Raw genomic sequence first — 24,119 nt, 5'->3', positions numbered from 1 at the left:
CGAAAAAGTGTCCGGAAGAAGATGCAGAATAATAATAACTAGAACGGTACATTTCCTAAAGAAAATGTGAATATGCTTGCACGTGATGTCAGTTCTCTTCATCGTGCTGAGTGTTTTGATATATGACATGTCTTTGTATTTGCAGACTAGTTTCTCTATTTCACTTTAAACTAATGTTTTTCAAGAACAGCAACGGCTCTTTTAAGAGCCACCCATTAATTAAAATTAAGCGCATTTTTTCTTTGTCTCCTCACATTACATAATTTTTTTTTTGACATGATATGACACGTATATCACAAAAAATGATAAGAATGACTTTAATATAATAAAGCTTGGGTACTATTAGACGCGCCATTCTTCACATTAGTGAATTAATACATAAAACTGCAAAGGCCTCCTCGTCTTCCTGGATGGCTTAGTGGATAGCGAATCCGTTTAGCTTGCAGAGATTCGGTTTTCGAATCCACCGTTGGATAGGTTTTTTTTTTCGAAAACTTTATTATAAAGGTTCATCAGTTGACATTAGTTACCACATTACTTAACATGAACTAATAATGAACTGCACTTCTACAGCATTTATTCATTTTGTTCATGTTCATTTCAACATGTACTAATACATTATTAACACCATGTTATTGAACACCGTTCCACCTGTGGAACACTACCGCTAGGGGCTGAAGCTGCATAATTTCAATGTAACTTTTAAGCATTAAATCCTCTAAAAACACGAAAAAACTTATGTTTCTAGTAAAGTTTATACTCTCAATATTTTTTTAAGCCCACGCACAAAGCATAATATGATTCATAGCCGTCATACTCTTAGAATTTTTTTTTTTGGAGAAAACTGACCTAGGTGGCGCTAGACCAGTTTTTCCTTACCTTTAGACGCATCCCTTTCTTCACTGGGGTAATATATTCCAAAACAAATATTCCACAAAAATCCACACAGGTCCAAGGGACTGAAATCTGTAAGCCTTTTAATCCAAAACGTCGCGCCGCAAATATTCCGAAAAATTGGAAACAGTGGTGCGCCACCATCTTTGTTTCGGCTCTAACTTCTCATTGGGGTATTCAAAAATTCTAAATTACGTCATATTTATAGCACAGGGCGTAACGAATCAAACAAGCCCTCACTTGAGCCAATCGGTGCTTGTATTGCAGAGATAGACGGCTGAGAAGCCAATGAGGTCAGACATCATTTTTGGGAACCCTCCCTTGACTGACAATTACTCCTTCCAATAGCAATGAAATTGGCCGGGACCTATACAGCTCTTTAGCCAATAAGGAGACGATTCCAATGGTATGCCACGACCCGCCTCTCTAATGCTGGCTTCTGCGCGAAAATCGTGCGCGATGGGTTTATTGCGCAATCCTCGACCTTTTCACACTCTCACAGCTCAGGGTGTCAGGTTACAGGCCTCTTTACACAACAGAATAGTAGAGAGAGATAGGCTGTGCTTGTTTTTGGCCATTTAAACTGAGCATGCAGTCTTTTAATTCAAAGTTATACAGTAAACAAGTAAACAAGAAACACATGACCGGATGGACATGTCCATAGAAAAATAGTTTTATTGAAGCCATTTTTGGGTCTTTTGACTTGATTTTTTTTTTTTGGTGAAAGCCAAGACATGTGTTACCTAACATGTTCCAGAGAAATAAGATAAATTAAAAACCTCAGGCGAAAATCAAATTCTATTCTATTCTATTTTCCATTCTAGCCTCTGTAACTTTGTGTCAGTAAGGCCTAGAATCAATCTGACACTAGAGAATCACTTCTTTCCAATGAGACCAGGCTCACCCCTGTGTGTTACAGTATGTGGGAGCTGTATCACTTTTTGTTTTGTATACAATTTCGTCCGATCGTTCGTGTGCATGAACAGGTTAACATTACTTAATATACTGTGAACTAACATGAACAAAGAATAAACTATATTTTAACAAAGATTACTACATGCAATAATTTATTACTCATGGTCAGTAAATGTTAGTTAATACATTACATTTGAACTAATGATCCTTATTGTAACGTGATTATATTTTTTCCCAGTAAAATCACTGATTGATGCTTTAGTTCAAGATCTTCATGGCGCTTGTTTCAGGAAAAGATAAATGGATTTTCAGGTGTGCTCTTTTGTTGCAGGTGAGAAACAAGTCTGCAAATATAACCATAGTAACTGTGCAGCCATACCCTAGCAACCATGTAGTGCACCTTACGAACCATATTGCAATATAAAGAAGCCATATCTCAGTTACACAACATAAAACACTCAGCACGATGATGGGAACTGACGTCACGTGTAGCCCCGCCCCCAAAATAAGCGAAATCAAAGATTTAGCACAACATGGACATGTCATATATAAAAACACTCAGCACGATGAGGGGAACTGACGTCACGTGCAAGCACATTCACATTTTCTTTAGGAAATGTACCGTTCTAGTTATTATTATTCTTCTTCCGGACACTTTTTTGGCGCGTGGCTTGTCCCGCAGCTTTTGTCCTAGACCCATAAATGAGGTGTCAAATCGACCGGCTCATTGAGGAGAGGTGTGCTATCTATTTTGTAAGCGATCAGAATTCCAGAATTCCCAGTATGGAAGTTCAAAGGGGTGTTTTTCACCCATAGACTTGAATGGGGAATCTCTCTGTAGATGTGCTAACATCCAAAAGAGGGCAGCAGACACCAGTGAATTTGTCAGATCACACAACGTTGGAAGAAAAAGATCAAGGACGGAAGTACATTTTTCGGTCAGAAACGCGTTTTGGATTAAAGTGTTTTGGATTAAAAGGCTTACATATTCCAGTTCCTTAGACTCTTGGGGATTTTTTACAAGCATTTGTTTTGGAAAATATTACCCCAGTGACGAAAGGTAAGCGCCGCCTATTTCCGGTGACTATCAAGTTGGATTAAATTAGTATGATGGCTATAAATCATATTATGCTTTGTGTGTGGGCTTAATAAAATCCTGAGAGTCTAAGCTTTCAAAAGAATATAACATTTAACCGTGTATTTGATGTTTAAAACTAGTGTTGCGTGCCTTGGACAGCACGGCGGTCACATATGTTGTTGTTTCTGCCATTTGTATAACTTTTTGTTGTTTTCAACTATCAGTGTAGTTTTTATAATTTTTTATTTCACTTTAAACTAATGTCCTTTATTTTATTATTTTTTGACACTGATATGACACACATATCACAAAGAATGATAAAAATTACTGTAATATAATAAAGCTTGGGTATTGTTAGACGCGCCATCCTTCACATTAGTGAATTAATACATAAAACCGCAAAGGCTTTCTCGTCTTCCTGGATGGCTTAGTGGATAGCGAATCCGTTTAGCATGCAGAGATTCGGGGTTCGAATTCACCCTTGGACAGTTTTTTTTTTTTTTTTTCGAAAACTTGTGTTAACATTACTTAATTTATTGAGAACTAACATGAACAAAGAATAAACTTTATTTTAACAAAGATTACTAAATACAATAATTTATTGCTCATGGTTAGTAAATGTTAGTTAATGCATTACATTTGAACTAATGATCCTTATTGTAACGTGATTATATTTTTTCCCAGTAAAATCACTGATTGATGCTTTAGTTCAAGATCTTCATGGCGCTTGTTTCAGGAAAAGATAAATGGATTTTCAGGTGTGCTCTTTTGTTGCAGGTGAGAAACAAGTCTGCAAATATAACCATAGTAACTGTGCAGCCATACCCTAGCAACCATGTAGTGCACCTTACGAACCATATTGCAATATAAAGAAGCCATATCTCAGTTACACAACATAAAACACTCAGCACGATGAGGGGAACTGACGTCATGTGTAGCCCCGCCCCCAAAATAAGCAAAATCAAAAATTTAGCACAACATGGACATGTCATATATAAAAACACTCAGCACGATGAGGGGAACTGACGTCACGTGCAAGCACATTCACATTTTCTTTAGGAAATGTACCGTTCTAGTTATTATTATTCTTCTTCCGGACACTTTTTTGGCGCGTAACTTGTCCCGCAGCTTTTGTCCTAGACCCATGGATGAGGTGTCAGACCGGCTCATTGAGGAGAGGTGTGCTATGATTTTTATAAACGATCCGATCAACGAACAGCACAGCGGACGAAAAAGCGGCCAAAAAAGTTGCATAGAAATTAATGGGAAATTCTTAAAATTCAAGCGAAATCAAAAAAAATTTAGCACAACATGGACATGTCATATATCAAAACACTCAGCACGATGAGGGGAACTGACGTCACATGTAGCCGTGCCCCCCAAATTAGCGAAATAAAAAATTTAGCACAACATGGACATGTGACATATCAAAATACTCAGCACGATGAGGGGAACTTGCCACGTGCAAGCACATTCACATTTTCTCCATTCTCATGATTATTCCCCAAATTGTCTCTACTAGATTCCAAAGTTTTTCTTCCCAGAGATATAAAATGTTTTTGGAGTCTTTTGCAATTTTTTCGAAAGTTATCCATCCTCCACCTTATAAAGGTGGGCATATTCATGTCAGATGTCCGGACACTTTTTCTGCACATAACTTGTCCTGGATCTTTTGTCCTAGACCCATGAATGAGGTGTCAAAACGACCGGCTCATTGAGGACAGGTGTGCTATAACTTTTATAAGCGATCGGAATTCCAGAATTCCCGGTACGAAAGCTCAAAGGTTTTTTTTTTCCCCATAGACTTGAATGAGGAATTCTTAAAACTTGTTTGTTCTCTCTGTAGATGTAAAGGAGACTGTCAATACTCCTATGAAACTATCAACTCCACACTATCAATCCAATGATTCCACAAGTATTGGCCCCCAGTCAATACACTTTTGTCTAAAAGTATTAGCACCCCACCGGGTATTCACGTGACGTCACGTGTAGCCCCACCCCCAAAATAAGGGAAATCATAAATTTTGCACAACATGGACATGTCATATATCAAAACACTCAGCCCAATGTGGGGAAGTGCCTCACGTGTGTTTTGGTGACGTCACGTGTAGCCCCGCCTGCCAAATAAGCGAAACCATAAATTTTGCACAACATGGACATGTCATATATCAAAACACTCAGCCCAATGAGGGGAAGTGCCTCACGCGTGTTTTGGTGACGTCACGTGACGTAACGTGTAGCCCCGCCCCCAAAATAAGCAAAAAAAGTCTGCACAAAACAAAAATAGCACAACATGGACATGTCATATATCAAAACACTCAGCACGATGAGGGGAACTTGCCACGTGCAAGCACCATTCACATTTTCTTCAGGAAATGTACCGTTCTAGTTATTAGTTTTTTCTTAGCCAAAAATTTATTTAAAAAAATGCGGCCTAGTGCTTTCGATGCACCAAATTCGGATATATCGTAGACCCTGGTCTGAAGTTTGTTGCTATTACTGTTCTAAGCGATCGGAATTCCAGCAGTCTCGGTACGGAAGCTCAAAGTGGCCTTTTTTCCTATAGACTTCCATTATAAACTTTTGCAAGTTTTCGAGCGATTTACAGCGGTTCTTTAGGACCTTAGTCCGGACAAAGTTTTTATTTCGGAGTTCCGACGGAATTTTCGGTTTTCCGGTAGTCGACGATCGAACATCTCATAGACTTGAATGGGGAATTCCGAAAAGTTCCCTATGCTCTCACACACGCAATACATCCAACATTAAGAATTGCATGTACTGTTCTATGCAGTATAATAATAAGTAGAATCCCATAATGACCGCGGTATTGACACGAAATGTCCAAACCCTCAGTAGACACTTTTTCCCAAAAGTATTGGCACCCCACCGGGTATTCTGGTGACGTCACTCGACGTCACATGTAGCCCCACCCCAAAAACAAGCGAAATTAAAAATTTGCACAACATGGACATGTGACATATCAAAACACTCAGCACAATGAGGGGAACTGCCCCACGGGTATTCTGGTCACGACACGTGCTTCTGTCCCCTCGCCTCCAAAAGTATTGGCACCCTAGCGGTCCAGTAGCTTTCACAATCTTTCTGTCCACTTGCCTCCAAAAGTAACACTGACCCTTATGTCCACTTGCACCGTCAAAGCCAACATCGAAGTTTGTTGCGACGACCTTTACAAATCTAGTTTTACTTTGTTTCTTTATTGTATTGGAGGAGATACATAAGGATAACCAGGTGCACGTTGTATGGCAGTTACATGTGATATGGCAGTTACTCCAGTTCTAAAACTTTTATCCACAACATAAATAATCAGTTTTATGAGCTTTAATCATATTTTTATCAACATAGTGGTTTTATATTGATTTCCGATGTTCGAAAGTTTAAAATACATCAAACCATATACTAAAATGCCAACACAACAAACGGCGTCGTCAGGCACGAGTGTGTCATTTCCCTCAGAGAAACAGCAAGTGAAGACGCTAAAACGTTACCATTTTAAATGGAAATAAATCGGCAAAATGAGCAAAGGGAAGCATCGTCACACATGCACTACAGCGCAGGGAAGCATTTACAGGCTCCATCTAACTGTGTGAGAAACAGCTGCTGTAACGTAAACAAGCAATGTTATGCGTTTTATAGACTTTCTGTATGGAAATATATCTTTATATGCACTATTATTGTAGATGTAGCTACCAAATTATAAAGAATTACTTGTTATCGTTTGTGTTATTGCTATATAGGACTCAGTAAAACAATATATAACATTAATTAGTATAAACCACCATACATCGCTGTACTCCATTTGAAAGTTTTACAGAAACTGCTAAGTGAATCCATGTTTTCTGTGTTAATTTGTGTTAAGGCACCAAATCGAGTAAGGATAAGGAATGCTGGTCAAGGCGCATATCAGCTTGAGCAGTGCAGCATTTACAGCCACCATTTTCCCCCTGGGGAGGAAAACAGCAGCTGGTGAGTAAAGACTCTAAAATTTGCATTGTATAGGTTTATGGTATAAATATAACAGTTGTGTTGTATAATAATCTTGCATTTGTTAACGGGAGCTAACAATGAGCAATACGTTGATAGCATTTATTAACTATCTAAGTTCGTTATTTTTCAAAATTTACTACTACAACTTTCAATTTTAAAAATGTGAGTGTTAACATTAATGCACAATAAAGTAACACGAACAACTGTACTGTTATTAAGTGACATTAAAGATTATTGAATGCTGAAAAACTCATGATAACGTATGCATTTACTAAAGTTAACCAATACAACCTCATTGTAAAGTGTTACCTAAAGTTTGTTGTGTACTTGCTAACTAGAGGGAACCTGTGTACATGCTGATGCAATGCTGTTCAAAATTTTGTAAAAGTTAACTCCATCCTCCACAAAAATGGCCAAACGAAAGATGTACAATAGGAGCTTTCAAGACAGGAGGGAGGCAGATTATCTGTTCACGAATATAAAGGACAGACTTGTGACGGAGCTAACGTGTATGAAACGAAACATTTTGAGAAGTATAAAGACCTGGACGTGAAGCAGAAGCTCCAGAAAGCGGAGGAGATGAAACAAAGTCTGATTTCCCGGCAGACTATGTTCATGGAAGCAAAATCAAAAAGTGAAGCTGCTGTAAAGGTTAGCGTTATTGTGGCAGCAGAGATTGCAAAATCTTCCCGGCCTTTTAATGAGGGAGAGTTTGTCAAAAAGTGTAAGGTCAAAGTTTGCGACATTGTGTGCCCAGATAAAAGGCAAGAATCAATGTAATCAATGTGCAGATCAATGTGCAGAGTAAATCAGAGTGTAACAAACTGAGCTTGAATATATGTTTTCTTTATGCACTTTTTCTACTCCAAGGCATGGAGGTTAATAGTCGAAAAGTTCGATTTTTATTGAATGAAATTATTATTTTTGGTTGTTTTGTTGTTAGTTTTGAAAAAGATCCACTTCAAAAAGGAACCTAAAAAGATACAATGAGAGACATAATTTATTTTATTTATTTAAATAAGAAATTAACACCACTCATGTGTCTTTTATTTCTGGTTGTTCCCGTGACTTTATCTCAGTTTTATATTTTGGCACTGTGAATTTGAGTTTGACACCCCTGCTCTAACCTAAATATATTCCTTTGAACAAGTAAAGTACTTGCATTTGCAAGAGCATTTGGATACCGATGAACGTCAACAGCCTTACCTTCTTGCTTCTTTTTTTATATCCTGGCAAAAAGTCTGGATTGTTGTTCTTTGGAATTTAAAATTTATTGTGGTTACAGAAAACATCTTAAACTTTTTCACACTGAAAATCGTGACACTGATCTTCTGAATTGCTCGGCTTTGCCAAGAACTTCAAATGCTATCGCATCTGTAGGTATGGCGGTTCTGCCTATTGATGGACCTAGCTATATATTGCACTGCATGGGTAAAGTGTGATGGAATTGAGTATGATTGTGGATCAGTTGTTTGTGTTGATGTGGTAGATGAAATGCCATTGTTCAGTAAAATAGTTGCAATTCTCCTGAGAAAGGAAGAAATACATTTTGTTTTGATGAAAATTGAAGCAGTGTATGTTGAGCACCTGTATGCATTTCAGGTTAAAGAACTTGATTGTTTGCATTGTAAAACAAAATGATTTGCAGCACCCTAGGATACATATTTCTAATAGTGTTATGTTCACACCATATGAAATCTTTGTGCTTATGAAGTGGTTTACAGCTGGTCATTTTGTTCTGATAGAGTTAACTAAAGAACATTTACACAGCGCACAGCGAAGTGTACGTTACAAGCTCAATTATTGAGGTTTGAGATAAAAAAAACTGCCAAATGCCTTGAAAAATGATCTATCGCTTTTGTAACATGCACTTCACTTTGCATAGTGACCGCATTACCACATGGGTTGTTCATTATCATTGTTTAGTTATTCCTTTAGACACATCTATGAAGTGTGAATACATGGATGAACAGTATTTATAAAGTTTTCTTTAGATTAAACCGGTGTAACTGTTGACTATGGAAATTCACTACATAAAAAATACACTTCTAATAACAACTTGTAAAAAAAACCACATTGAACAATTACCTGATTAATGCTGACAAATGGAGCACAGGCCCGATTCCTCACTGTGGCTCCAACGTGAGCGTCGTTTCCGCTTTGTACGTGACCAATCCGCTGCAAAGGTTAATTACATTGATTACAATGACCCTAGACACGTGAGTCTAAGGAAGCTAGTCCTTAAATCAACCGACACCCTTCATTTAAACTCGCAAAACTTTTTAACTTTTTTTTTTTTTCAAACAGCATTTTTTAAGAAAGTAAAGATGTTATTTTGGAGAATGTAATTATTCATTATAATGTAATTGTATACTATTCTTGAAAAAAAAATCTTTATACATATAGATAATTAAGATCCAACCTTAGTTTATGTGAAATATAATTTAATGTTTATTTGATTTTTTTTTTTTTCAGTTTAAATATTTCATCATTATATGTTTGGAAAGTTGTTTATTAGTTTGCTTGCAGCTCATTTTGTCTCAATTTTTCAAAAACCTTTGGAATTCTAATGTTGAAACAACAGAAATAAGTACAATGAAATTAAACTCTTAAGTGTTGCATACTTAATCTGATAATAGTTTAAGTTAATCAAAAATAATTAGTTTAATAAAATCAAAAAGTGAAAAAAGTACTAGAAACCAAAATACTTAAGTTAGTTGAATTGTTTTATAAAATTGAGTTGACTGCTCAATCTATTTAATTATTTTGAGCACTTGGATTTGCAGTGCAAACTACTTGGAAAAAGTCGAGGTTTTCATATTCATATTCATAATCATATTTTCAATTCTAATTCACATCTTCTGAATCGGGAGAATTATTCGAGCACTTCTGTGCCATGTTTAAAGTAAAAATGTCTTAATTCTTTATTCAACAAAACACACCAAGGATTCCTGAGAATTACACAACGATTGAACATACTATCAGAAGTGTTTTTAAGCACGCTGTAGAAATGCTCAATGTTTTCAATCATTCTATCCCTTAGATGTAAGAATTGCCCCAGAACGTCTTGAATGTTGATATTTTCTACATGGGTGGTGCTGGATAGGGGGTGGTGGTAATGGGGGTGGGTGTCTTGAAAGATTCACTCGTAATCAAGGTTTAGTTTTACTCTTACTTCGTTGAAGTTTTCCAGTGGATGTGATCCGGTACAGATACAGGTACAGGGGTTTACACGTGCTTGCTCAGGGGGTCGTGTGCACGCGTTTGCCTGGGGGTGTTTGTGTGTGTGTGTGTGTGTGTGTGTGTGTGTGTGCTTGTGTGAAGGTATAGGTAACCCCCATTAACCACTGATCAGTCTGTGGGGGGTTTAAAACTAAGGTACACACACATGGTGTTAATTACTGGTCAGTCTGAGGGGAGTAACCCTATCTCTTTGGGAAAATAAACATGGGTTTTAATTACTGTTTCATCTGAGGGGTCATAAATACTTTTAAAAAAAATACTGTTTCATCTGAGGGTCATACACATGGGTTTAAATACTTGTCACACCTATCTCCTTGGATCAAACACATGGTTTTAATCAATCTGAAAGAGGGGGCTGTGGGAGGGAAAGGGTGGGCTCTTAAACTCCTTGGAGTCAACACACATATAATTCCTATCAGTTTTCAATATACAAATACAATCATTAACTTTATTATTATGAACTTTTAACCTAAAGCTAACATAAAATGTCAGATCAAAGGTCTTATACTCCTTGGAGTCAACACATATGGTTCCTGTCAGTAAACATTATGTTTTATGGTTTTATTGGGGTCATAAAACTGTCAAAATCATAAGTTGATGGAATGTGCCCCATGTAAACTCTCTGTCCCGGAATCACGTTATCAGCCCCTGAGGGATTCACTCAAAACACATGCTGATACCTAAGATTTCATGAAATGATCATTCCACACACAAATCATCAGTTTATCGAGCTTTAATCATATTTTTATCAACATATTGCTGCTTAATGTGAACTATGAATTTTATATTAATTACCTTAAAATAATGTAAAAAAGCTTTTTTCTGAGATTTCTGATATGTTCATGTTTCATCGAAACAAAGTGAAAAAGCCCTTTTCAAGCTTGTCGGATGTGTGCTTATATAATGTTGCACGAAAAACCACTTTCCAAAGGAGCTAGAGGGCTGAGAGTCATAAAGTGTATTTGTGCAACCTGGTGCAAACAGTGCAAGAACAAAGACAAAAAAACAGTTCATGCCAAAGCCAATAAACAAAAGCAGCGCCGACCAGTGTAAATAGAATAGAATAGAATAGAATAGAATAGAACAGAACGGGGCACAGAAGCCTTTATTATCGCCACATATACATTAGAGCACAGTGGAATTCTTTTCTTCACATACCCCAACTAAGGAGGTTGGGGTCAGAGTGCAGGGGCAGCTATGATACAGCTATGATACAGCACCCCTGGAGCAGGGAGGGTTGAGGGCCTTGCTCAGGGGCCCAGCAGTGGCAACTTGGCTGTGCTGGGCCTTGAACCCCAAGCCTCCGATCAACAACCCAGAGCCTTAACCAGCTGAGCCACCACTCCCCCCATACTGTATGTTCAATATTGCATGTGCAGAAATACTGGAATGAACACACAGCAGCAGTTACATGAAGTAATGTATGTATTGTGCAAAACAGCAATGGACTGAAATGTAAAAGACAGCATGTATAAAGAGCAAAAACTGTGTGCAATACCTCATGTAACCAGTTTGATATGGTGGTGCTGTAGACATGGATGTATATTGGAAGAGTGTGTATTTGGTGTATGCCACTGCAGTCCATACAGTTGATTGTTGATGTGTGTGTATGGATGTGTGACCTTCGTGGTCATAAGAGCTCAAATGCTTATTTCTGCTTGTGTGTGAGGGGCGTGTGTGGACATCTACAATGCTGTTGGCTTTGGGGATGCAGCGTGTGGTGTAAATCAGAATCAGGTTTATTGGCCAAGTGTGCTGATACACACAAGGAATTTGGTTCCAGTTATTTGTGACTCTCAAAAGTACAGACATAAATAACACTATACTATACAAACTATACAAGACAATGCAGACGATGAGATACAATATAGACAGAATGAGTATTAAATATGAATATAGCATATGACCAATCAGTTAGGTACATAAAGTGTAGGAGTGCAAATAACAATATTGTGCAATATTATGCTTTTGTACAATATATAGCAGCAGTGTGTAATATATACAGATGATTATATATATATATATATATATATATACATATATATATATATATATATATATATATACACATATATATATATATATATACACATATATACGTATATATATATACGTATATATATATATATATATATATACGTATATATATATATATACATATATATACGTATATATATATATATATATATATATATATATATACATATATACATATATATATATATCTATATCTATATATATCCATCATATCTATCTATAATATCTATATATCTATATCTATATCTATATATGTATATATATATATATGAAAGTGAATATAATTATGGTGAGTTGTTGATCAGGGTGATTGCCTGGGGAAAGAACTGTTCCTGTGTCTGGCAGTTTAATTAAGCAACGTTCTGTAGCGCCTGCCAGAAGGGAGGAGCTGAAAAAGGTTATGTCCAGGGTGCGAAGGGTCAGTGGTGAAGTCCTGAGGAGTGGGCAGGGGGGCACCAAATATTTTTTCCGCTGTTTTTACTGTGTGTTGCAGTCTGTTCCTGTCCTGTTTTGTTGCTGCACCAAACCAGATGGTGATGGATGTGCACAGGACAGATTCAATGACTGCAGTGTAGAACAGCATCAATAGCTCCTGTGGCAGACCATACTTCCTTAGTTGGCATAGAAAGTACATCTTCTGCTGGGCCTTTTTGATGATGGAGTTTATGTTGCACTCCCATTTCAGGTCTTGGGAAACGGTAGTGCCCAGATATTGTGAGGTGGAGTAGTGTTGAGGGGTCTTTCCTAAAGTCCACTATCATCTCCACAGTTTTGAGGGTGTTTAGCTCCAGACTGTTCTGACTGCACCATAGCACCAGCCGCTTCACCTCCTGCCGGTATGCAGACTCATCGCCATCTTGGATGAGACAAATGAGCGTAGTATCATCTGCAAATTTCAGGAGTTTAACAGTTTGGTGACTTGAAGTGCAGTCATTAGTGTAGAGGGATAATAACAGTGGGGAGGACACATCCCTGTGGAGCGCCATTGCTGATTGTCCGAATGCTGGAAGTGACACCTCCCAGTCTCACCTGTCGTTTCCTGTCTGTCAGGAAGCTGGTGATCCACTGACAGATGGAAGGGGTATAGTGAGCCTTAGGAGTTTGGAGAGGAGAATTTCCGGGATTATTATATTAAAGGCCGAACTGAAGTCGACAAACAATCTGGGCGTATGTCCCCGGGCAGTCCAGGTGTTGCAGAATGTAGTGCAGTCCAATGCTGACTACGCAGTTATGATCTCCAGTGATGGAGGGTTTCTTGGGGACCAGGATGATTGTGGAGAGTTTAAAGCAGGAGGGGACTTCACACAGTTCCAGTGATCTGTTGAAGATATGGGTGAAGGTAGGAGCCAGTTGATCAGCACATGCATTGCGACAGGAGGGGGAGACCCCTTGTGGGCCAGGAGATTTCCTTGTCTTCTGTTTCTGAAAGAGCCGATTCACAGCCTCTTCACAAATTGTGAGTGCAACTTGAATGCTATTGATTGTTCTAAATGGGGGAAGAGAGACTCCAATGATCTTCTCGGCTGTCCTCACTATCTGCTGCAGGGTCTTACGATCCGAGATGGTGCAGATGGTGCACCAGACAGTGATGCAGCTGCTCAGAATGCTCTCAAGGGTCCCTCTGTTAAACATATTCAGGACTGGGGGAGGGATTCACTCAAAAAACATGCTGATGCCTTTGGGTGATAAACAATTATGATTACATAATACGATTGCTTGAATAAAAATGCTAAACTTCTTTTGCAGGAGACCCTAAAGCTGGCTCAATTAATCCCTGGCCTTTTAGCATGGGCAAAATGCTTTTTTCTGGTAGATTGTTCTCGTATGGCTCCTGTTCTTTTCGAATGCGCCACACATTTTAGCTGCAGAGCTGATGATGGCTAATCTTAAGCAGCCTTAGTTTTAATTTAATTTTTAATTCTAATTTAATGTTAAATAAAAAAAAAACTTAATGCATGCTAACATTTGAGCCCATTTTGTGAAAGTGATAGCCTGAAGATTTCCAAGTAGGGGAAAGTTTAAACAAGTTTATCTGAACTCACCTTTAATAATAAAATAACAATAATAAGGCTGAGTAATTAGAATTGTGCAATAGAAGTGCAAAGTTCTATTTCTATGTAATAACTGACATTTTGGATACACTAATGATAGAATTACTTGAATGTTTTATGTTCTCTACTAAATAAATTTATGCATTAATTTTGGCTAATGCTTCAACTGTCTTACAAAACTAATAAAGCAGACAAAATCAACACATCAGACTGTTTGCAAGAACTGTCTTTGATTAGGGTCTTTTATTTTTGCACAGTGTACTGTATAATATAATGCACACTGGTCAGCGTTATGAAGTATTTTGTGTATTGTCCTGTAGTGTTGTATGGTCTGTTTGCACTAGGTTGCACACAAGGCACTATACAACTTACTTTAAGTCCTGACCTCTATGTTGCTATATGTAGCTCTATGTTGTGTTGTGTAGCACCATGGTCTACGTAAGCTATATATGATTGACATGACAATAAATGCTGCTTGGCTTGACTAGAATTGACCAAAAAACATGCTGACCAAAAATCTGCAACATTCTATTTTGTTCGGGTTTAGGCAGACAGATCTGGAAACACAAACTCATTGTAACACAGTAGCAATGACTTTTAATATGCATTTGTTATTCCCTGCAAACAATTATGACAAAGCCATATAATAAAAAATGCATTATGGTAAAACACTTACATCTGCAAAAAAAAGGAGCATGCTTAAACCAGTGTTAAAGGTTATCACCCTTTTTCTTTTTAAATTGCATAGAAGATTAAAAATATTTCCATAATAAAACAATTCTAGACTTGTATGAAACTACTCAAATGCAGTTTGGAACCATGACCACTCAGAAAAATAGACTTTATTTATTTCTTGTAAACATATTCTGTCCAATTGTTACACTACAAAAGCATGCAATATATAACAGTTTCATATGTCATAATATGTTAGTCTAAACCCTGTTCCTCTGGCATTACATTGACCAATGATTTCATGGCATATCCAATGTTATCCACCATACAGATGAGGTTTCCCCTGGGGAAAAAGGCAAAAAATACTTAACAGTTTGGTGAGATTAAATAATCCAAAAAACAACAATAGCTAGAACAAAGCTATTTTTTCTGTTATTTATTATTTTTATAAGAGCATTTCCACACGTACAATTCAAAGACAACTCAAGGATTGGGACTAAACAGCTGTGCAGCTCAACAAGCTGCAATACGGTGGCAGTATTGTGATTCAGTAATGCTGATGAATGTTAAATGCAGAATTACTCTTCAAAATGTGAAGTTTGGCAGTTTTACTGTTGTGTTTGCACAATTGTATTCATATATTAAAAGTACAGTATATATGAATTAAACATACATTTATTTAAAAATCCACTGCATGGCCAAAAAAACCTCACTACCTATACCTAACATTAATATGTTTTAACAAGTTTCAGCTGGCAACAAGTTATTTAACCCTAAGAGATGTTAATAGTTTCTCATTTATGAAGCAACCACAACCCTGTTTTGAAGGGTCAAAATAGGATCAAATTATTGGCTTGCATCAAGCAAAGGAAATTACACCAGGTTACATATGAGGTGGAACGAGGGTTGATGCTATAGGAATGCTTCTGTAAGGAAGTTCTGTGTGCACACGACAATTTAATGGCCCAGGAAGGACACGTGATGAAGTATTTACACGCCAACAAGTCCATATAAGGGCATCTACATTACTCCAGCTTCCATATGTCTGAAGGATGCCCGGGGCATGTCCAGCGACACAGCATCTTGTTCCCTTCTTAAGTAACCGAGTTACATATGTAACCTGGTATAACTCCCTTTCCAGGGATTTTGATGCAGCGTCAAGGCTGACACTATGGGAACGCCAATTTCCACGCTGCCACGCACCGGTCGATGACTATGCCAAAGGGAGGACAAGTGGACTGGGAACAGAACATCAATAGCCCTGCAGGACCTGGGACCCTGGAGTGAGGTCCAGGTTAACCAACCCACAACAGCACAAATATCGTCAAAGGGAACACACCTGGATAAGGCACTGGACGAGGCGATACCCCTAGTGGAGTGAAACTGATGCTGAGAGGCAAGGCAAGACCGCGTGCCTCATATGCCTCTTTTCCACCGGAAAGAACCGGGTGCTGGTTCAGAGCTAGCGCTAGTGCTGGTTCAAAGTTGGTTCCACTGGCGAACCTTCTAAGAACCGGTTTGCCTTTCCACCGGCTAGAGAGCCATCCCAGCACCGAGTGTGATGTCACTGTATACGTGTCACGTGTCCCAGCAACGTTAGTGCAGCAGCGGCAAACACAAACACATCAACAATGGCAACTGTTAATGCTCATGGCTTTGCAAACCTACATTGGCATCCAAACGCAGCGAATAAAACGTGTACGTGCAGCTCCATGTAATCTGTATAAACGGAGGTTGTAATCGAGAAAGTACATAACGTTATTTTATCGTTAACACAGAAAAAAAATTAGCCTTAGCATATAGCTACCTACTATGATGTGTGCTGATAATATATCATATCGCGGTAAAGTAAAAATGTATTAAACATTAGTATACTTAAGGTACATTATCAAATGCGCTAACAGTAGCCCCGCCCGCAGCTCCCGCCCCAAGCGGTTCTTAAGTCTAGACCAGCAACGTTTCAGTGCTACTTAAGAACCACTTTTCCTGGTTCGGAGCCGGTGCTTTGGCGGTCGAAACAGAAAGAACTGGTTCTAAATTAGGCTCTGGCTCCGAACCAGCACTCGAACTGCCTCGGTGGAAAAGGGGCAATAGGCCTCCATTACCAGGTGCCAAGCACTGTCAGGAATCTGGATTACCCCTGGTCCTACTGGCCTGCAGGGTGACTGGATAACCGCCATCCTGGGCACCTTAGGGACATCATGGGGTGCAGGATAGCTTTTCTAGGCAGGCGGGGGCAATGGACAGGGTCTGCAAATCTCCCACTCTTTTGGGACAGGCCAACTAGGAGCAGAGTCATTTTCAGGGTCCGAAATTCTCAGAGGCTGATTCCATGGGCTCAAAGGTGGTTTACAGCAGCCCCTCTAGGACAAAAGAGAAGTCCCAGAAAGAAAGGTATGGTCTGCAGGAAGGCCTCAGCCACATAAAACCATGCAGAAAGCAAGAGACAAGAGGGTGCCTACCCAAGGAGGCCCATAGGACAGGTTTGTGGTTCGCAGTGATGGTGGCCACGTACACCTATAAAGTAAACAGGGACAGGCCTCAAAATGAACTCCAGCACTGTACCGACTGAGCATTGAACTGGATCCTGACAGCGTTCATGCTCCACTTCAGAGCATACAACTTCCTAGAGGAGGGAGCCTGAGTGAGGAGATACTTCCTGAGGGGAACTCTCATGGAGTGCTGTCTAGGAGGGAGACTAACTCGAAAGTGCCAAAGAGGAGCAACTAGATAAGGTTGTCTCGGTTGTCTCGCACTCTGGCTAGGACTTGCAGGAGTAAAGCTGCCAGGGGAAAGGCATACAGACGGGGCCACGGCCACCTCCGTACCAAGGCATCCAGTCCCAGAGGGGCCAGATGACAGAGGGAAAAGCACAGCGAGCAGTGGGTTGACTCCTTGGAGGTGAACAGATCCAATTCTGCCCGGCCAAGAATCTGCCAAATTTGCGAGGCCACTCCCCAACCTGAACAGGGGGTGCTAACACAGACCTGATGATTGATATAGGTCACCACTGCAGTGCTGTCATCCCCTGTGTGGAAGAAAGTGTTTTAATGCTAGAAACACGGCCCTCACCTCCAGGCAATTTATGTGCCATAAGAGATAAGAACCTTCCCATAGACCCTGGGCAGGGTAGTCATCCAAGGCCACTCCCCAGTCCTAAAGCGAGGTGTCCGTCTAAAGAGTCCTGCGACGGTGATGCCCCTAGAGTGGGACCCAAGGCCTGGAACCGGGGTCTTTTTCACATAAGAAGGTAAGAAACCCATGGCACATAAAATTTATAAACCTAAATGGATGTCTGCGAGGAAGACAGCCTGCACCTCTGAGCCAGAGATGGAATGGCCTGTGAAGCAGACCCAAAGGGATAATGTTGTCTGCTGCACCCTCTGTGCCTCAGCAACAGAGAGGCTTCGGCCTAGCCGAATAGCTTTCACTGCTGACAAGATGGAAGCGGGGGACAGACATGCCCGCATTGTGGTGGAGTCCCAAACTATCCCCAGAAAGGTTGTTCTCTGAAAAGGAGAAAGCACTGAGTGAGCTAGGAGGAGGTTGGGTACAGTTGGAAGATGGCCCAGGCTGCTCGCTGCAACAAGGGATAAACTTCCTGAATGTTGCTGACTGGCATTTCACCTCCTGGTGCCTGTTAACAACACTGCATTCACAACATTGTTGCCAAACAAGCCCTAAGGTGAAATTGCTGCATCCAGGAGAAAGGACTTCATGGCACAGAGCATGAAATCCATGGCTCGCCGAGCTCTTTCAGCAGGTCAGCCTGTTAGGCCTGCAAAACTACCATGGTGTACAACCTTACCCACAAGGGCTGAAGTAGCTCTACAAAGCTTGGACTTTTTTTGGCCATGTCAAAAAAAAAACCCCACAATGGCCACTAAAATAACTTGAAACTGACAAACGTAATAATAAATTTACTGAAAATTGACTCATAAAAATCTGACATTGCTTTTGAAATGTGGTTCAAGAGACCTAGACAAAAGTGACATTACCCTTAGAAAAGCCTGAAAATATAATTTGATTAAATTAAAGTGTGTCCTGTTATTAGCATCGGAAATTTCTTAGAAAAATCAGTCAGTCTGCATATTTAAATGGTAAAAAGTCGTCACTGTTTGGCATCATGGTGTGAACCACACTGAACATGCACCACAGAAAGCTAAGGAGAATGTTGTCTCAGGGAAAATGATGATAAGCAAGTTAAAGGTAAAGACTATAAAACCAACGCTAATCAGATTGATGTTCCTGTGACTACAATTCAAGTTTAATATTTTCATTTAAAAAAAATCATAAAAATGATACAAAATGACATTTCCCCCAAATAAGTGTTGTAGTATAACTCTCAGGATATCAGTGATGTGTGAGCTGAATTTGGTGACAGTACAGTGTTTTACAGCAGTGGTCCCCAACCTTTTTTTCGCCGCGGACAATGTTTGATCATTTTACAGCAGCCTGCTGGGGGTGGGGGGTGGCGGCTATACAATTAAATTAAAATTAATAATTTTATTTAATTGCATTTAAACATGCCTTTTTACCTCACTACAATGCTAAATCAATGAGAACCCTGAGCTTGTTTCTTTGCAACGAGACGGTTCCATCTGGGGTAATAGGAGACAATGACACCCGAAGTGTGTTGCTTATGTCCAGTTTATTCCGTTGTTTTGTTTTGGTTGCCATCACTGCAGAAAACCCCGCTTCACACGGTGTAATCCATAACACCGGCAGAGTTCTAACTTTCTAACAACGTCTGTTTCTTACTCATTTTTGCTAATTTGTGGGTTAAATTTAAGCAAACACAATATACACGTACACCAAGCACTGTTAAACATGAGAAAGTACCGGTGAACAGAGAGAAGAGCGATACACACCTTCTCTCCACTAAAGCTACAACGCCACTGCCGCTTGCAGCCGCTCAACTCCAGACATCACCTAAACCCAGCCCGATATCATGATATTTTGCGCATGTGTGGTGTAGCGTCTGGTACCGGTCATTTTAGATTTCATGTCCCAGGCACCCCAAATTTCAACATCTACTCCTCAATTAACCGATGACCACTCAGTTTTACGATTTTATTGAGGGCTACACACACACCTGGCTCCAGAATGACTGGAGCCTACACAAAGACCAGATAACCCCATGCGGCTTCTCTGATTAGGGGCCCTCAACACACACACACACACACAACACAATGAGACATTCCTTTTACTAATAAAACCCGAAGATAAGGTACTCTAAGGTTCTCATTCTTATAACCCTTTTTGTAATGTGTTCTTCTTTTAAGGCTTGCCTGACTTAAAATTATTTGCTCCTTAATTTCCTGACAAGGGTGTATTTTATTCATGTGTCAGAAAACAACATTGTATTTTAAAATCAGTTATACTCTAATTACTGATCATGGCATGTTAATGTATACCAGTTCTAATGCTGTATGCCCCTTTAAGGTCTAATGTCAGAATGTATACGAAGCTATCATTTTCTTTTTACTTTCCTAATGAAAGTGCATCTTGTTCTATGTTTCATTTTTGTTTCTTTACCTTCATAAGAACACAATAGCGTATTAACATCAGTTACCCTTCGATTACTGATCTATGTATGTAATGTACCGCTGCCTTCATACCATCATTACCCTTCATGTTTAGTATTCAAATGACCACAAAATTATCGTTACTCTTTTTCCAAAACAATGGTGTATTTTATTTGAGCACAAAAGGCGCCATACCTAAAAAGTTATGTCTAAAAGTTTGATAGCTAAACCACGCCCACAGACACCTGAAACAAAGGGAGTTTTTCCCTCCAAAACCTTGACCGAAGTATTGGTCATCTCCCCAAAAATGGGTGGAGTTCACGACCTTTAAATTGTCACAAACACCACTAATCAGTGGTCAGACTTTCGGAACAGCTTCAAGACGACTCCATCTTCCTTCAAAGAAGTTCCAGCAAGCTTCACTTCCAAGAACGACAACTATTCTGATCTTCAGGAGAACTTGGAAGAACGTCTGACCCCACCCTAACTGACTTTTCAGAGATTTCTCTGTTGCATCCGGACTCTTGTGCAGTAATCCAATGCAAGTAACCGTTTCCTCTACCAATCAATTTAGATGCGTAATTTTAAGTAGGAATCTTTCATTGAATCTTAAGGTGAATTTAAGATTCTGTGACGATTTCCCAGTTAGGGTGTGATTAATTTTGAAGTTTAAGCTTGCCATTCCTTTCCTTCCTTTCTCTAATTTCTTCTTTCCAGTCTCTTCCTCCCTTTCCCCAATTTTAATTTATTTTGTTTTATTTTAATCTTCGTTTTCCCTATTTCTTTTGTTTGTTTGTGTAGTTAGTTTATGTTGTGTTTGTCTCATTCATTAAATGCCATATTTTTGTGCAAAATAAGTGATTATCTCTGAGTATCGCTCACAAATTAAGGTACCTGCAATATCTGGTCTGAACTACATGCTCTATTGAGTTAATTCAATTTAAATTACGGTATACAGTAAAAGGAAAGCGAATCTTTCTTGGCCGGGAAGATACCGCCTTCATAGAATTAATAAAGGTACACGCCTGTTCGCCGGACGAACAGACCAAATAAGCGTAACCTTAATTCCAGTACCGTTAATTTCAACTTAGGTTAAAATATTTAGAAGTCACTATAACACGTTATAGTTACTTATAAATATTTACCTTGCTTCGCGAGCCAAAATCGCTACACGCAGTATTGGTGTGGCTTTAGGTGACGCCTCTCAGCTCCCGGTTAACCTCTCGTCCATGGAAAGTCACACAAACCCGAGAGAAATACACCACAATAAATAAAATGGAAATAATTTAATGCTCCTTTGGCGGCCCGGTACCATTTGGTCCACGGACCGGTACCGGTCCGCGGCCCGGGGGTTGGGGACCACTGTATTACAGTGAAGTTATTGACTGTTTTTATAGTATTCACTTTTTGGGTTTTGTACTTTACAGACGGTCCCTTGGAATCTGTCTCTCATCTGCACATAGATGTATTTTGTCCAAGGCAGAGGAAAGCTGACTTTGAGGAAAATTGGGTCACAGCTGCCTCTATACATTACCACGATAGAAAAGAGGTGTTATTTGTGTAGTAACAGCGTTTAGCTCAGAAGTTATTGACTCGGGAAACTCCAATCTGTGAATATGCAGCCAACTTTACTTAAGACGCCGAGGTTGCCTTTTTCCTTCTCGATAGTTGAGTAACGTTGGTTTTGCTTTGTTTCACAGGCCTAATATATTCCTTCCTTTGCATGATTATGCATGATTATGATCATTTTTGCTTGTTTGTTTATCTGCAATTGTATTGTTCTTCCCTTCAGCTATGATAAAGACACATTTCTTTCCATTAGTTGCCTGGGTTACGTATGTATGTGTGGGTGAAGCTATTAATACAGGGGTGACACCCATTTGGGTTGGGGGGTGTTTGTTTTGGTGATTTTAAATGTCGACATTGGCTTTCAAATAACGGAGACCCCACCTTTAATGCTACCATCATTTTTATCCAGGCCCATTTTATTAGTTTGTTTATTAAATGCTGCATTAGAATTTTTTTAAAGATGATTTTTAAACCATAAGCAAAAGCAATGTCTGGTTTTCATTAATCAATTTTCAGTAATTTTTTAATACCTTTGTCACTTTCAAGTTATTTCAGTGACCATTGTGGGTTTTTCTTTCATTAATGGAAGAGACCAACAATTTTGGCCATGTGTGAAACTAGTTCCTATTTGAAGAAGAAAATGCAAAAAACACAAATGCAAGCAGAGAGCTTGCTTAGCATTTTGGTATAGCATACTAACCTGTTTAGTTTTTATGGGTTTAGCTGTCCAATTCCTTAGACAAAGAGAAAGGAAAAAAGACAAAATGAATAAATTGCAAACAAAACCAAAAACGCAAAAATTATGTCAATAATTTCATCTTTTTCAATAAATTTAGATGAAAACCCTATGGGTAATGTTAAAATTGCAACAAAAATTAATCACTGATGCAACTATCACATATCTTTATTGATTTTACTTGATTTTCAACTCTGTTACTCTAGTTACTTCAGGAAAGGATTCTAAAATTGTTTGTTGTTGGATTCATCCGGAAATTAGGGGACAACAAAACCACCATCAGAACAACATCAAAGCTGTGTCCTAAAGCATAAGCAGAACGGTGAAGGAGGCAAAGTGGAGCTACGGAAGGAAATATAAGAACATACAACTATAAGAACTATAACGGTATAAGAACTATAACGGACTACAAAACACCATCTTCCAAATTGGTGAATGCAGCTGCTACTCTGGCAAACAAGCTTAACACTTTCTATGCTTGCTTCGAATCTGCAGCTAACAGTGCTAACAGCTTTAGTTATGCTAATAGCACTACAAGCAACAAGCATGCGGAGAGTGCCAAAGCAGAAAACATATTCATCATCCATCATCATTCATTCAGCATGACATGAGGAAGGCGTTCAGAAGAGTAAATTCTAGGAAGGCAGCAGGAACAGACGGCACCCCAGGACAGGTCCTGAGAGCTGGCACTGACCAGTTATCACCAGTGTTCAGAGATATTCAGATATTCTTCCTAGAACAGTCTACAATCCCCACATGCTATAAAAAGTCCATCAGTGTTCCTGTCCCGAAGAGCCCTGACCTCAATAGTGATGAATGCTTTATAAGACTAACCAGAGACGTTATCAGTTCTTCACTACCCAATACTCTGGACCCACTACAGTCTGCATAGCATTCCAACTGCTCCACTAAGGACGACACTGCACACCTCCATCACACAGACCTTAGTCATTTTCGATCCATACTCCTAGTTGGAGGTCCTGGAACTTAACCGAACCATATGACGATGGATCTCCACCTTCCTGACTAACAGACCACAAACAGTACAGGTGGGCAAACATGTCTCATCATCTATTACTCTCAACACTGATGCCCCCCAAGGTTATGTTCTGAGCCCCATCATGTACTTACTGTACACATATAACACACTTCTGTCTCCATCACCATCATCAATTTTACTGACTACACAGTTGTAGTGGGATCTCCAACAACAATGAGAGGGCCTAACTAGAGGAGATTAAAAACTTAGGAACGTGGTGTTAGGAGAACAATCTCCTCCTGAATGTCAGCAGGACAAAGGAGTTGATAGGGGACTTCAGCATGAAGAGAGGAATTAACACCTGCTCATTATTAACAGACAGTTTCAGGTATCTAGGTGTTCACATCATGCA

At 39.3% G+C, this 24,119-nt stretch overlaps 1 protein-coding gene and 1 long non-coding RNA gene across 8 annotated transcripts in view; one reads left to right on the top strand and one right to left on the bottom strand.

Moving 5' to 3' along the window:
- Positions 1-2,807: 2,807 nt before the first annotated feature.
- On the top strand, positions 2,808-23,276 carry LOC113648791. 2 transcript variants are annotated; one of them, XR_003442018.2, is made up of 3 exons: positions 2,808-2,869; positions 6,765-6,871; positions 22,990-23,276. It is a non-coding gene; the product is annotated as an uncharacterized LOC113648791 (long non-coding RNA). The 2 variants fall into 2 exon arrangements; XR_003442019.2 differs by lacking the exon at positions 22,990-23,276 and adding an exon at positions 7,231-8,084.
- dmd (dystrophin) overlaps positions 15,048-24,119 on the bottom strand; it is a 147,679-nt gene continuing 138,607 nt past the window's right edge. For all 6 annotated transcript variants that reach the window (XR_007138527.1, XM_047803689.1, XM_047803688.1 and 3 more), the window contains 2 exons: positions 22,693-22,726; positions 15,048-15,238 (listed from right to left, as the gene is read on the bottom strand). Coding sequence is in view for 5 of the 6 variants with exons in the window: in XM_047803689.1 (XP_047659645.1) it covers positions 22,704-22,726 (23 nt within the window). In the remaining variant the exon portion in view is untranslated. The remainder of the gene's footprint in view (positions 15,239-22,692; positions 22,727-24,119) is intronic.

The sequence above is a fragment of the Tachysurus fulvidraco genome, chromosome 18, assembly GCF_022655615.1.
Source record: "Tachysurus fulvidraco isolate hzauxx_2018 chromosome 18, HZAU_PFXX_2.0, whole genome shotgun sequence".
Classification (NCBI taxonomy): Eukaryota; Metazoa; Chordata; class Actinopteri; order Siluriformes; family Bagridae; genus Tachysurus; species Tachysurus fulvidraco.
The sequence above is the reverse complement of the archived record's forward strand: the minus strand, read 5'-3'. Positions and strand labels throughout refer to the sequence as shown.